This window comes from Dipodomys ordii, unplaced genomic scaffold (assembly GCF_000151885.1).
Source record: "Dipodomys ordii isolate 6190 unplaced genomic scaffold, Dord_2.0 Scaffold25, whole genome shotgun sequence".
Taxonomy (NCBI): domain Eukaryota; kingdom Metazoa; phylum Chordata; class Mammalia; order Rodentia; family Heteromyidae; genus Dipodomys; species Dipodomys ordii.
Window position 1 is genome coordinate 285,824 of NW_012267241.1, and position 13,810 is coordinate 299,633.

Below are 13,810 nucleotides of genomic sequence, written 5' to 3' on the forward strand. Positions count from 1 at the left end.
CCATGAGATTGTGGTGGGCACATGACTGGGAACCAGAGTCTGGCCTGGGCGCTCTCCCCAAGCTTTTGTGCTCAAAGCCAGCACCCTACCACTTGAGCCATGCCTTCACTTCCAGCCTTTTGGGTGGTTAATTGGAGGTAAGAGTCTCGCTGACTTTCCTACCTGGGCTGGCTTTCACCTGAGATCCTTAGATCTCAGCCTCCTGGGTAGGTAGGATTACAGGCGTGAGCCACTGATGCCTGGCGTTATTTCCTCTCCTGATAATTGCATGTCATGATGCCAGCCCTGATTACTTCTCAAACTGTTCTGAGAACCTAAGGCTTTGGGACTTGAAAAATATAAAGTGCTGTTGAAGTGCAAGGTTAGAAACAAACTAAGAACATCCTGCTTTCCCTCGGTCAGTGCTAGTTATTCTCTGCCATTGATTTGACATTCTGGTCCAGCCCAACAATTTAAAAATTATTGTTGCTTTGTAATCTAGTTGAATATCTGTCAGCACTTGTCCTCTTTCCTTATTCTTTAAAAATATTAGCTGTTCCTACCTTTTTCAAATCAAGACATTAAGTGATTTGAAAGAAAAGAAAAAGAGAAAAGAAACAAAAAAACTCCCTGTTGGAATTTAGATTGTTCTGCCATTAAATATATGTATGAAGGTCTACATATTTAGAATGTTAAGTGCTACTTCTTAGTAGTCTTTTCCTCTTACCCAGCTGTTCCTTTATATATCTTGGTAATCCCTTATAATTTTCTACATCTAACTGCTACTCATTCTGGTTAAGTTTATATTATATTATATTTTTATTGCTTTTGTGAATGAAATCTTCTCATTACTCTTCTTTCCCCCCTTTCCCTCTTTCCTTTTTTTACCCTGCTCTTTCTTTCTTCCTCCCCTCTTCCTCTGCCTTATTCTTTTCTGTAGGTTTCACTGGTTTAGACTTGGTTAGTAAAGAAAATAAACAAAACAAAACGAAAACTTCTCCAGTAAGGCTCTTTGCCAAGTCAGCTTCAGTAACCTTCACGCCAAGGGACTTCGAGCCAAGCTTACTTTGAGAGAGAGATATTCAATCACAGAAGACTAGAAGAACAGATTTTCTACTGCAAATCTCCTATCTTTTGGAGAGAGACTGTCTCTGCAGTACTCTGGGCTCTCTGGGCTCTCTCTGGCCTTTATTGCTCAGGAACCAAAGCTCTGCAGGCAGGAGTCTTGGAGAACACGGACATCATCCCTCACCCGCTTTAGACCAAGTCAACAACCTCCCTGGGATCTGAACATCCTCAAATCTTCCCTGCCTCTCATGCTTACATCATCTTTACCACCCTACAACTCAGGTCCTCCTAGTGTCTAAAGCAGCCAGGGTGTCAGGATCATGTTATGCTTCTGCTTACAAACCTGCCATTTGCAAGACATATGCCCAGTGATCTGCCTGGCCTGAAAGGTCTGCCCTGTGCCCCCTTCTATCTCTTTATCTTGGTTGCTGTCTACTTCCCATCACACTTATTCTTTGCTTCCCTTTAAACCCAATAGATATGGTCCCTCCCCCTCGAGGCCTTCGCATTGGTTGTCCCCTCTCCCTGTCTGTCCTTCCCCCTTGCTCAGATGTTACTTTCTGAGTGAGGCCTAGCATGCCCCTCTCCCTTTTTTTTCCCTTCTCTGCTTCTTTTTTCCTGGGTAATCTGACCTATAATAAACTGGTGTATTTAGCCTTTATTATCTCCCTGAAAATGGCATTTTGAGTAATAACTTTCTTTCTGTGTTACTGCTGTGTCTCCCCAGTACCCAGAAGAGAGCCTGGCAGAGCACTATGTTCTTGTCATTATTGACATCGTCAGTTTATTTATATTTGACGTTTTCTTGCTTTTAGCTTATACCCCAATGTGGGAAATTCCATATGAAATCATTTACACTTACAACACTCAACTCTACAAACTCCTCATTCAATGTTTTACTTTGAAGTGAGGTTTTTATTCATAGTCCCAAGCTCTGACTCAAACCTTGAATAAACCTCCAGCTCACTCTGGACCATCTACTTTCTTCCCCTTGCCCTACTCTAAGCATTGTGGTATGTGCCCTGAGCATACTTAGCACCAAATACCTGCATGCCTTTCTCAAAACACTCCTGCTTGCTCACGCCCATGTTCCCAGAGACCTGCTTGAGCAGGATTGATGGAATAGAGTGGCCCATCTCCGCTAACTTCCATGTGTGTTTGTTGGCAATGAGAAGAAGGAGGCCAAGCTTTGAGCACCCATCCCAGGCTTGGCTCTACTCTGGTTCTGTCTGTCTATCCTCTGGTATTGCAGCTGTGAGCGTGACGGGGAGCCTCGCAGTCCTTCTGCTGGTGTCTCTGGGAGAATGGAACTTGTGCTCCACCAAAGCCAGCAGGCTCCCCTCCTGTGTTCGAGGGATGGGAATGGGAGGCTTTATGCCTTTCCTTTCTGTTTTTCTGACTTTATTCCCTCTCTCCCTAGTTCACCGCCCCCCCCCAGCTCTTTCTTTGTGTCTGCCACACTGACTTCCCTTTCTCATTGTCTCTGCCTTACCCTGACTCCACCCTCTTTTATCTCTTCTCTCTCCCATAATTTAGAGCTACAGCCCATTATTCAGAAGTTGTTATTTGGTTGAATGAAACTTTAACTTTCCCGTTCATCCATTTAAAAGCTGAGAAGTAGAACAGTATTCATTTTTATGTGCAAACACTGATGTAATGGTCCTTTCACTCATAGTACCCTAGGTTGAGCTCCTCCTGCCTCTTTACTCTATGTCCATCAATATAAAACTGCCCCTCCCTACTTATCTGAGCCCACCTACGGAGCTCTTGCTCACGGACTCGAGAACATGCTGGTGTCAGTGGTGTTAGGAAAATGGAGGAGAAAGGAACAGTCAACTCAGTCTCAACAGGGTAGGACTGTGTTGAGGCACAGCAGCAAGGGACAGCAAGCTTCCTGCGGGAATCCAGGTTGTGTGAGGGGGATGGATTTGGGGCCGAGCTTATGGGGGTTTTAACAAGGAAGCAGAAAATAAAAAACAGGTTACGGTCTCTTGGGGACCAAGAGCAAGCACTTTTGGCCAGGCCCAGAGTGGAATGCTCTACCTGGGGTGAGGGAACTTACAGCTAAGCCCAGGTTGGAATGACCTGCCTGTGCTCAAGCATATGCGCATGTACCTGGTGCCTTGCTTGCCCTGGGGAAATAAAGTGGGGGTCAGCCCTTCAAGTGGTACTGAATACCTTAGGAAAATGTGGGCCTAGCTGGAGTCCAGAGCCTCAGAGCACACTGGCCATTCTTAGACTCAGACTAGTCCCCAGTGGGCCTTTATCTAGCAGGGCAAAAAGGGGAAAGGCTCAAATGGAATGCAATGAGGGGTGATTCTTGGAGCTTGGGAACTAGAGGGGAGGTGCCCAGCCTACAACATCTGGAAAGTCCGGCCTGGCTGAGGAGAAAGAAAAGGAAGGGAAATAATATCCACAACCATAATAGCATTACAAATTCTTACCAAGAGCCTTCTCACCATACAGGTATGTCCCAACTATTGGATGAGATATACATGAAAACATGTCCAAAAGGCAAATATTACCGAGACTCCTCAAAGACCAAATCTAGCAACCCTAGCACAGAGAGGTAAAGGGACTTGCTCAAGATCACACAATGAATAGTAGTGTTAAATGAGAATTCAATCACGAGATATGGAGAAGCAACACTTTGAGAAGTCGAATCAGGAGTCTTTATTAGAAAGCCAGCAACTGCAGGCAGATATGTGTCCCCCCAAAACTTGCAATTTGGAAACTGAGCCATGAGGGTAGCAAAGGAAGAGCAGAAAAGCAGTCCTAACAAATCAGATCAGTTCTAATGGAGAGCTGAAGAGGAACACCATGGTGACCTGCGGAGAGTCAGAGACATGAGGCATGGCTCAAAATGGTGGCAGAGATGATTGGGGCCTAAAGAGGGTCATGGTCAGGGGGCAGTGTCACAGGGAGTTCAAGAGTTCAGAGTCTTGAACGTTCATGGTACAGGTCTGTCAGGTTCAGCAACCTACTGTCCAAGTCCCCACTCCTCTCTCCTGGAGGTAGTACTCCAACTCCAAGAGGTTTTGTAAATTCCTTATCATTTACCACGCTGCCAACATGGCACTAGTTAGACCCAGGATCCTGATTTCAGCAGGAGAGCTGGGATTTATAGCCCCAGATGATCTGGTTACAAGGACAAGGCCATGGTTACCTCCTTCCCTCATCCTAGTCTACCTTCCTTCTGTCCAGTCCCTTCCATCACCAATGGGTCCTGCCTCTTCTTGGAGAAGTGTGACTTTTACCACCCTTCCCCAGATGGCCCACCCATCTCTGCCTGCTCCTTAACCACACACTGTATGATCCAAAAGCAGAACTGGTTCCTTTAATCATGAACCCAGCACATGCGTATGAAGCATCTCTATGCACAACACTCTCTGTTAAAGTACTTCTGACTCATAAATTGATTCCAGAAAGGAAGTCCTTCTCCAAGATCCACCTAATATAACCCTGACTGTGAGTTTCTATGCTCCAGGCATGTAACACAGCTATCTTTAATGAGGTATTTGGAGACAATGTCTCCATGTTTGTTCTCTACTCTAGACAAGTGACTCATGGCTAATTCTCAGTGTGGGTAGGATGGGAGGGTGATGCTTTCAGGGGCAGATAGGGAGAGTCTGGGCTTGATAAAGGGCCCCTCATTCTCAGCCTGAGACTTCTCTTTCGTGAGACCTTTCCAAGAGAACATTGCTAACCTTCCCTTCCCCATCCACAGGTACTACTTCCCATGCCAACGCTGGCTGGCAGTGGAGGAGGATGATGGCCAGCTATCCAGGGAGTTGTTGCCAGTGGACGAGTCCTATGTGCTGCCCAGTGAGGATGACGAAGGTGGGGGGCATGGTGACAATAACCCCCTGGACAACATGGCGCTGGAACAAAAAGGTTTTCTAGCTTAGAGCTGATTTTCTCCTTTCAGCATCCTTCCTCTATCTCTCTTCTTCCTCTTTGGGTCTTCCATCTGCTTTTCCTTGTTCCAGGCTCTGGATACGTCCTCCTCTGACAATCAAGCTATCCTGCCCTCTATTCCTCTATGGCAAAGTTGAGTAGTTCAGGGACCAGGAATGGTGGTTCACAAATGTAACTCCTACGACTCAGGTAGGGAGAAAAGTAGGGGGATTGCAATTTGAGGCAAGCTTGGCAAAATCTTAAGACCCTATGCACAAAATAAAGCAAAAAAGTGTTGTGATTTAAGTGGTACACGGATCTGCCTAACAAGCGTAGGATACTGAGTTCAAACCCTATTTCTGCAAAGAAAATTAAAAAAAAAACATAGGGAGGCTGAGGTAGGGATATATGTTCCTATGTGTGTAGCACAAGGTTTGGTATAAAGCCCATGGCTGTGAATGGAGATATTGTCAGGAAAGGAATTATTGAGCTTCCTGCCCCTGTATCATCTTCCTCCCTCCAATCACATTTAGTCTCCTGATGCATTTGTGCCTTAGGCAGCCTTCCAAAGCCCTGTGGTGCTTGAGCTCTCTTCCCTGAAAGGCTTCCCAGCCTGGAGGAGGTCACAAAGGTCAGCTGGCTATGAACCTCTGACTCCTGTTGCCACTCATTGTCTCCCCTAACCATCTTGTCACCTCTGTTGATGGAGAGTTTTCCTATGTTAACGGAGACAGGGAGCATTATCTCTACCATCTGAAAATTTTCAATGAAAGGCAACTGCAGAACAACACGTACCACAAGGAAAGCCATTTGTTGAAAGGGCTTCCATGACTGTAGACGCATGTTGACTGTTGAACGTGAGGCTCACAGCTTTAGGATTGGAAGAGCTGGAGCAATGAAGACAGAGGGGTAAATACAGGAAGACTGGTCCCTTCATGGAACTCCAGAGCCATCTCCAGCTCACTTCTCTATGCTTTTCTCCTGCCAGATAAATCAACTACATTCTCAGTGACCATAAAGACTGGGGACAAGAAGAATGCAGGCACAGATGCCAACGTCTTCATCACACTCTTTGGCACACAAGATGACACTGGTGAGAAAGTATGCAGGGCCAAGCGTCCCCCATATTCCTCCCCTGGAGCATGAGCCAGAAGTTTCCTAGGAAACCCTGGTCAGGCCTCCATCTCCCAACTGATTACAGCCCTTGACCCCATCAGCTCTGTTTTTCCTACAAAATCTGCTTTGTTGTTGACCAGCTTTCTCTTCTTGTTCTAGTAGCAGTGAAACTCTAATCCTAACTCCCCCTAACACCTTCTAAAAGTAGATGTCTCCAGTTTCAGTGAGGCTCAGCTTGGAAACCCTGAGGTCTTCCCCCTGTGAGATGTGCAGGGAGTCCTAGAGTTAGTTCAGAGCTTCTGCACAGGAACTCCAAGAAGGTAGTGTTTAATGTTGTGATGGCCATCCACTCATGCCAGTCTGCCTGAGTTTTGCAGGGGTCAGTTTCTCAAGCAGTCATCACTCATTAGTGTGCCACCCTGTGAGTCCAGGCCCCTAGAGAGTGAATGGTCCTGATTCTTCACTATGAGCTGCTTGTATCCTACTATACTCTAGTGCTAGTGGAGATACTGGTTCTGGGGCTTCAGTGATTGGCTCAAACTTCCACCCCATCATGAGCAAATGTACTATGAGCAAGATGCATGGCCTTTTTGCAACTTCATTCAGAATATTTGTAAAGATAAAACTAGTCTCATAGAGTTTTTATAGACTTAATGAAATTGAGCATGTAAAATATTCAAATCAAAGTTATACTCGATAGACAGTAATCATTATTATTTGATGGAGTACATAAAGCAAATAATGTATAATTAGACAATTAGGTCACAATGGTGGTTCCCAAACCATGGCAAAGGAGTTGATGAGCCCTAACAGCTGCATTTATTTGCTTAGGATTTTCTCTGTGTTACACACATTCTTGAACACTTAGCAGCCATCATCTTATTAAGTATTCACAATAATCCCACAGAGAAGACACCAAAATCACCTCTTCTTCATATTTTGGGAAATCAAATCTCAGCAACACCAAGTGATTTGTCTAAAACCACTAGATGGTAAGAGAGAGGGACAAGCATTATATCAATGTCTTCCTGAGTTCATGCACTTAAGTCAATCTACAAGTAGGCTGTCACTATCAAAAGATTTTTCTCCATGTGTTGGCTGAAAAGGAGGGGATATCTCTGAGTCTGGGACCACCCCAGATTTCAGACTATCGCCAGCCCTTGAGTCCTGGGAAGATTCTATGTGAGAGTGGGCTTGTGGGAGGCAATTGACATCATCTTTCTCTGTCCAGATAAGTCTCCAGAGAATTCTCATATTCCCTATTTCCCCTGGAGGTCCCTGTTTTTCCTAGTGAGTGTGGCCAGAGTAGTTTCGTCCTTGAATTCCCTCTTCATGTGGAGAATTGTGAAGGGTGTGGAAAGAGCAGGTATTGACTAGGAGCCTCACCACTCCCTCCAAGATTGTTATAGATAAGATCTTCATTTAGATATAAACTAGACATGAAAAGGCTTACCTCATGCGGAAGGTTATTTCTTTAAGATCAGCAAAAGAAACACACACACACACACACAACAGGCCTAACATACAGAGGTGCCCAATGGATGATAATTGCATAGTCTGGATTTGATAGAAATTTAGCAAGCTTGTCTTTATGAGATGGGACAGGGAGGGTAGGTCCAACCAGATTAGAATGGTCTCAAGGCTGTCAAGTTATTCTGGAATCATCTTATTGGCAGGAATAACCCTCCTGAAGTCCTCAAAGACCAACACCGACAAATTTGAGAGAGACAGCATTGAAATCTTCACAGTGGAAACACTGGATCTGGGAGACCTGTGGAGAGTTAGGATCGGCCATGACAACACAGGTCTGGCTTTCCTCCCCTCCTTCCTCTGCTAAAACTGTAAGGACCATGGATAGGTCCCTATGGGCATCTGGGAAAGATTTGGATGCCATTTACCTTCCACAGTGATACAGTTTCTCACCCTCCTCACTCAGTAAAACCCTGGCTGCCACAGAAACTCTAAATGGAGCAAGGCCTGGATGCTGGAAATTTTTCAAGCCAGTTTCTAACCTAAGTAATTCTAATGTGCAGCTAGACTGGAAAGTCCCTGATAGAACTCAGTGGTTCTGTAACTTGAATGTGTATCAGAATCACATGAGGTAGAGTGCATAGAGTATTTAACATATAGATTTCTGGGCATCACCCCAGAGCCATTAATTCAGTAGGTCTGGGAAATGCCTTCAACATGTAGATCATCCAAGGCCCTATGTAGTACAGAGGCTGCTGGTCTGGTGACCTCATTTGGGGAACCACTGATCTAACTGGTCCTTTGCAAAACCCATGAACACGTCAGCCAGATTTAAAATGTGCCTATTCTCTCTGCATAAAGTAGGATTTGTTCTTGGTCCTTAAGCCTGGAAGGGACCTTCTTCCTAGAACTCAGAATTGTCAGGAGTGTAGAGATAGGGTTCTTTGCTTGACTTCCATTTCCTTCATTAGGCTGGAGTGCTCAGATTTCCCCCAGGGAAACCAAACACTCCTCTACTTATTCCTCTTCCCTTCATCCATCCTAAACTGAGCCAGTGGGCTGTGAGCATCATCCATGGATTGAATAAAATGATAAAGCCTTTGTGGGCATAGGTCCTCTTTGGCATTTTTGTGCTCCCTGTTTGGAGCTACTCCCACCCTGCATAGCATACCCCCTTGGTCAGACTCCCCTACCCTTCTGTCATTTCTCTGCTGTTGCTAATTTCACTGATAAAGCCTGGATTGTAAGCCGGCTCTGGCCAGCTCACATTTTCACAGGGGAAGGGGTGATATGGGACTTGGGAAAGGGTGGCTCTAGTGTTAACCATCCAGGTGGGAAGGATGTTTGGAGTTCCTGAAGACACTCACAGGAAGATATCTCTGTACAAGCCCCTGAGGGGTTCTGTGTGTGTCTCTCTCCAGGAAAGGCCCCAGGCTGGTTTGTAGACTGGGTGGAGGTGGATGCTCCCTCTCTTGGAAAGCGCATGACATTTCCCTGTGGCCGCTGGCTGGCCAAGAATGAAGATGATGGGATGATCGTCAGGGACCTCTTCCACGCGGAGCTTCAGACAAGGCTGTACACACCATGTAGGACCATATGCAGTGAGGCTGGCCTTCTTCAGGGTCCTCATCACCTATCACCTCCCCTCCAATTCCTTATCCAGAATTGACTGGGCAGGGCTCATTTTGAAGACTGGACTCTCTTGATCCTTCCCCAGATTTATTTACTGAGTTGGAGAAGGGAGCAGAGAGCCTGCCTAGTCTTGGATCAGAAGATTCATTCCAAACTCCAACCTAAACTAACTAGTGATCAACGACACATAGAGAGCCTAACTTCTCCAGGGATCAGTTTTTCTCATGAGCAAAATAGACATAATAACGCAGGATGATTAGAATATTCCAAAAGAATGGTTTACTGGTGAGGAATTAAGATCAACACCTTTCACATTATTCTAGGTTTTGGGGGGAAGAAATAGTTACCATAAGAGTTTTCTTCTGCTGATGGTAGTAGTAGGGAAAAATCCAATAAAAGGACAAATGGAATTCCCTTTACTGGACAAAGCAAAGGAGGAGAGTTTGGTGATGTTTTACATTTCCTCTCCACTGTTATTAGCCAAATATTCATATTAAATCTTTACATATGTCTATGTGTATATTAAATATTAATTGAATTGAGATCAATCAAATAGTAAAATAATCTGTCTGAACTTGTAGGCCAGTCATGGCTCATACCTGTAATCTGAGCTGCTTAGGAAGTGAATACAGGATGAACGGAGGTTTGAGGTAGCCCATGTAAAGTCAGTATGAGACCAAAAAATAAACAACCAGAAAACCCCATCTAAAGAAAAAGGCTGAGAGCATAGTTCAAGTGATACCAAGCATAGAGATCTGGGTTCAGTTTTCTTTTTATTATTCTTTTTTTATTTTCTTTTACTATTTCTTTTTATACATTCATCTACAAACACAGCAACCAATAAGTGTTGCAAAAATTCATCTTAGTGATATGCAATGATGTTATCCATTTGATTCTATTCAATTCCGTATGCTTTTTAAAATACCCATGACAAAGCCAGGCACTGGTGGCTCATGCCTATAAGCCTAGCTACTTAGAAGGCTGAGGTGTGAGGATCTCGGTTCAAAGCCAGCCCGGGCAGGAAAGGCTGTGAGACTCTTATCTCCAATAAACCACCAGAAAACCAGAAGTGGCACTGTAGCTCAAGTGGTAGAACATTAGCTTTGAGCTGAAGAGCAGGGACAAGGCCCAGGCCCAGAGTTGAAGCCCCACCACTAACAAAAAAAAATGCTGATGACAGCTCACTAAACTCAATCTGTATTGACAATGCATTGTTTTATACAACTGGTTTCAAACTTCGGTATAAAGGATTTGTTGGAGCCATTGTGCAGACAGCTGAGGACCAGGCTGTTTCTTTACAGATAATGGAACCTGTGGCTTTAGTTTAGGATCAAGCTTGTTGAGTTCCACACACTATGTCCTCACCAGTGTGCTGCAGTAGTTCTGCAGTGTGTGACGCTCACAGACCCTGGCCAGAGGAGTCAGGACTTTCTGTAGACAAGACTACCCCCTCCCCCGCCATGGTTGCTAGGCAACTATATATGTTCCAGGTCCATAGGTAGCAGCTTCCCATGAAAGGGTTCAGGAGGATGATGCTGATGAAGAACTTGTCCTCATCTATATTTGTCTTCTATTCTCTCCTCCCCTCTGAACTCGTCCTCTGACCACTCCTGTCAGTTGTCCCTTACGAGATCACTCTCTACACCAGTGATGTCTTTGCTGCTGGGACAGATGCCAACATCTTCATTGTCATCTATGGCTGTGATGCTGTGTGCACCACACAGAAGTTCCTGTGCACCAACAAGAGGGAGCAGAAGATGTTCTTTGAGAGGAAGTCTGCCTCCCGCTTCATTGTGGAGGTACCTGGATCAGTGGGCTAGCCACCGAGGGCATGGAATGGGCAACTTTTTCAATTTCTCTGAGCTCCAGCAACTCTAGCCAACCTGAGGAACAGTGAAGTTTGTCCTAGCCCTCTGGACATTTCAGGATCAACGGCATGATGGGTAGCTAGGACTTGGGGAGATGATAAGTATGAGGCCAACAGGGCATCTCCAGTCCTTCTACCACACATCCATAGATGGAACAAGGCTTCCAGACAGGCTGAGGCTGGGGTATAGGTGGGTTTGAATCTTACTAGCAGGACCTCATAGACATAGAGCTCAGCTTTTAGGTGTCAGCTTCCTAGCTTCTAGTCTTTAGGTGAACAATTTGACACGAGACCATCTTTCATGTTCCAGAACATCTTCTCAGGTCTGGACAAATAGAGCTTCGGTTCTTCCATGTTTACTCTGGATGTTGGGACCAGCACATCAGAAGCCCATGTGCTTTTCTTCAATACAAACTCAGGGCTTCTGTTCTGGATTCCCCGCCATGTGCTAGGCTGAATGGGAAATACAAAAGAAGGAGGGAATCCAGACTGCTTGCCATGTTTCTACTCTTGTAAAGTATGAGTCTTGAAAACTCGTGTGAAAGTTGTGTCTCTCCTGTCTATGTTGCTCTACCTCTCTACTTCTGATAGGTCTTCATGTCAGTAGTCTATGCAATTAGGGACTTCAGACGTCCACACAAACAACATTCTCTGCTGATTGATACCATTACTGACCATGTAGGTGAGAGAAACGCTACTCACTGATCCCTCACAACAGCCCAGTGCTGTTCTGATCCCTGGGTAAAGTCAGGGAAACTGAAGCACAGAGGAATTTAGTGGCTAGGAATTTAGTGAGAGAAGAATCTAAGCCCAGGAGGACTGACTAGAATATAGAATAGAGAAGGAAGAAGCTTCTGGAAAAGGTGGCTTTCAGCTGAACATGGAAGTGGACATAAGCAGGAAGAAGGAGGAAAGGCACTCGAGAGAAAACGGCATACCCAATGGCCCAGATGTTGGGGGAAAGGCACTTGACTTGAGGGTTGGTCAGAGGGCATGGAGTAGCACCATAGGACTCAGGTGGAGGGCAGGAATGAAGCTGCCAGGAGCTTGGGGAGCCTAGTGGAGACACATCCCTTATTTTCTGGTGGGAAATATCCTTATCCTTGGTAAGTGATGGTCCTCGTCCATTCCCTCTCTCAGAGCAGTCAGCATTTGTGGGAAATTCTGTCACCTTTATTGAGTCTTAACAAAGAAAACGCAAGGCTGATTCATGTATTCACACAAAGCTAACATTTCACCACTGGAGATGGCGTGGTACTTGAGTCATCCGAGCCTGATGCCGTCAGAGGCCAAGGCTGCGGTTACACTTCTGCAGAACACCCAGGGACTTTCATCAATGAAGTCCTCATTAACACACAGCTATAATTTGCCAGTAATTTGTTGCTATTTTTTCTTTTCACATCTCTCATGGGCTTGGGGAGTATGAGAGCTTAGAGTCCAATGTAAACGTGTTGTCTTTTAGTCTCTGCCTTTCCGGCCTATGTGTCCTTCCTTTTCTGATGGATTTTTCACTTGAAAGGTAGAACACTGGATGGAAAGTCATTCCTGACTCTGATTCTGCCCCTAACCCCTAACTAAGCCATTCCTTTTTCTCTGTAGCCCATCTTAAGAGGAAAGGGCTGGACAGGAAGAAGACAGACAATAAGGGCTAGGAGGTGCTGAACCCTTCACACCTGCTAGTCTTGTTCTAAAGACTTGATGTAGATTAACTCACAAGAATCCTCATGGCACTTCCAAGAGAATGGTCCTCTCTAATCATTCCTCATCACAGATGAGCAAACAGTGGAAGGAAGGTTAGAAACGTGCTCAATGGGGACATGAAACAATAGAGCTGGGATCTGGACCCAACAGTTCAGCTTCAGTGCCTTTCCTGTTAATGCTATCATGTCCCTTCTGATGCAGATGTCCTCTGAGCCCATCTCTGAGGGCCCTCTCTGTGGGTAGCAGTTCCCTGAAGGCCTCCAGGCTTTCTGAGCTGTAACAGCTAAGACAGTCACCCAGTACCTACCTGGCTGTGGGTTAAGGTCATAGAAGATCCATCCAAGACAGAGACCTACACATCTATAAAAAGATGTGACAAGGAAAGGAGGGGAAAAAGGCTTCTGAACAGAGGGAAGGAAGTGGCTCTTCATTCACTGGCCTTACCAGGCAGCTGAGTCCTCCCTCTATGGGGATCTTGTAGACCACGGGCATCACCCAGGCATCTGTGCTTCTCAGGGAGGGAAAGCCTTGGAAAAGTATGCTGGCCACTTATTGCCAGCTTGACAGCCCTGGTATTTGTTTAGTGACTCAAAGCCCTCTTGGGGCTCACAACCCTTTATAAACCATGCTATGAGAGAACTTTGTAGAGATTTGACCTTCTTGGAGAAATACAAAGGGCTTTCCGGAGGAATCAGTAGGAAGCAACACTGGAGCTGAGATCTGAATGATGAGATTGGGTGGTCAATAGAATCAAATAAAGAAAAGGAAAGTGGAGGGGCTGGCAAAGCATGTGCAAAGACCCCATGGAAAAAGAATGTCAAGTTAGGAGGGGAGGCTATTACAGGTTGGAAGTCAGCCTGACAAAACAGGAGCACAGATGGAAACAGAACTCATTTTCTGATACCCAATTCGGTTCTTAAACATGGAACGAGCTGCTATAATAACAAGTCATAGAAGACAGAGACCAGGCTCCACCTGAAGACTGAGACCACTTCCAGAGAAGCTGGAGTTCAGTGCTGGAGGCATGGCTGGCTAAGTGGAGAACGGGGAAAAGAAGCATGGACATGCAGTGTGCAAGGG

The 13,810-nt window shown here is 45.5% G+C and overlaps 1 protein-coding gene across 3 annotated transcripts in view; it reads left to right on the forward strand.

Moving 5' to 3' along the window:
* Loxhd1 (lipoxygenase homology domains 1) overlaps positions 1-13,810 on the forward strand; it is a 135,855-nt gene that overhangs the window by 81,976 nt on the left and 40,069 nt on the right. For 2 of the 3 annotated variants that reach the window (XM_013014849.1, XM_013014848.1), the window contains 5 exons: positions 4,775-4,941; positions 5,933-6,037; positions 7,737-7,865; positions 8,952-9,116; positions 10,780-10,961. In XM_013014849.1, the coding sequence (XP_012870303.1) occupies positions 4,775-4,941; positions 5,933-6,037; positions 7,737-7,865; positions 8,952-9,116; positions 10,780-10,961 (748 nt within the window). Of the gene's footprint in view, positions 1-4,773; positions 4,942-5,932; positions 6,038-7,736; positions 7,866-8,951; positions 9,117-10,779; positions 10,962-13,810 lie in introns of those variants that run through there. The other variant, XM_013014850.1, reaches the window with a different exon arrangement.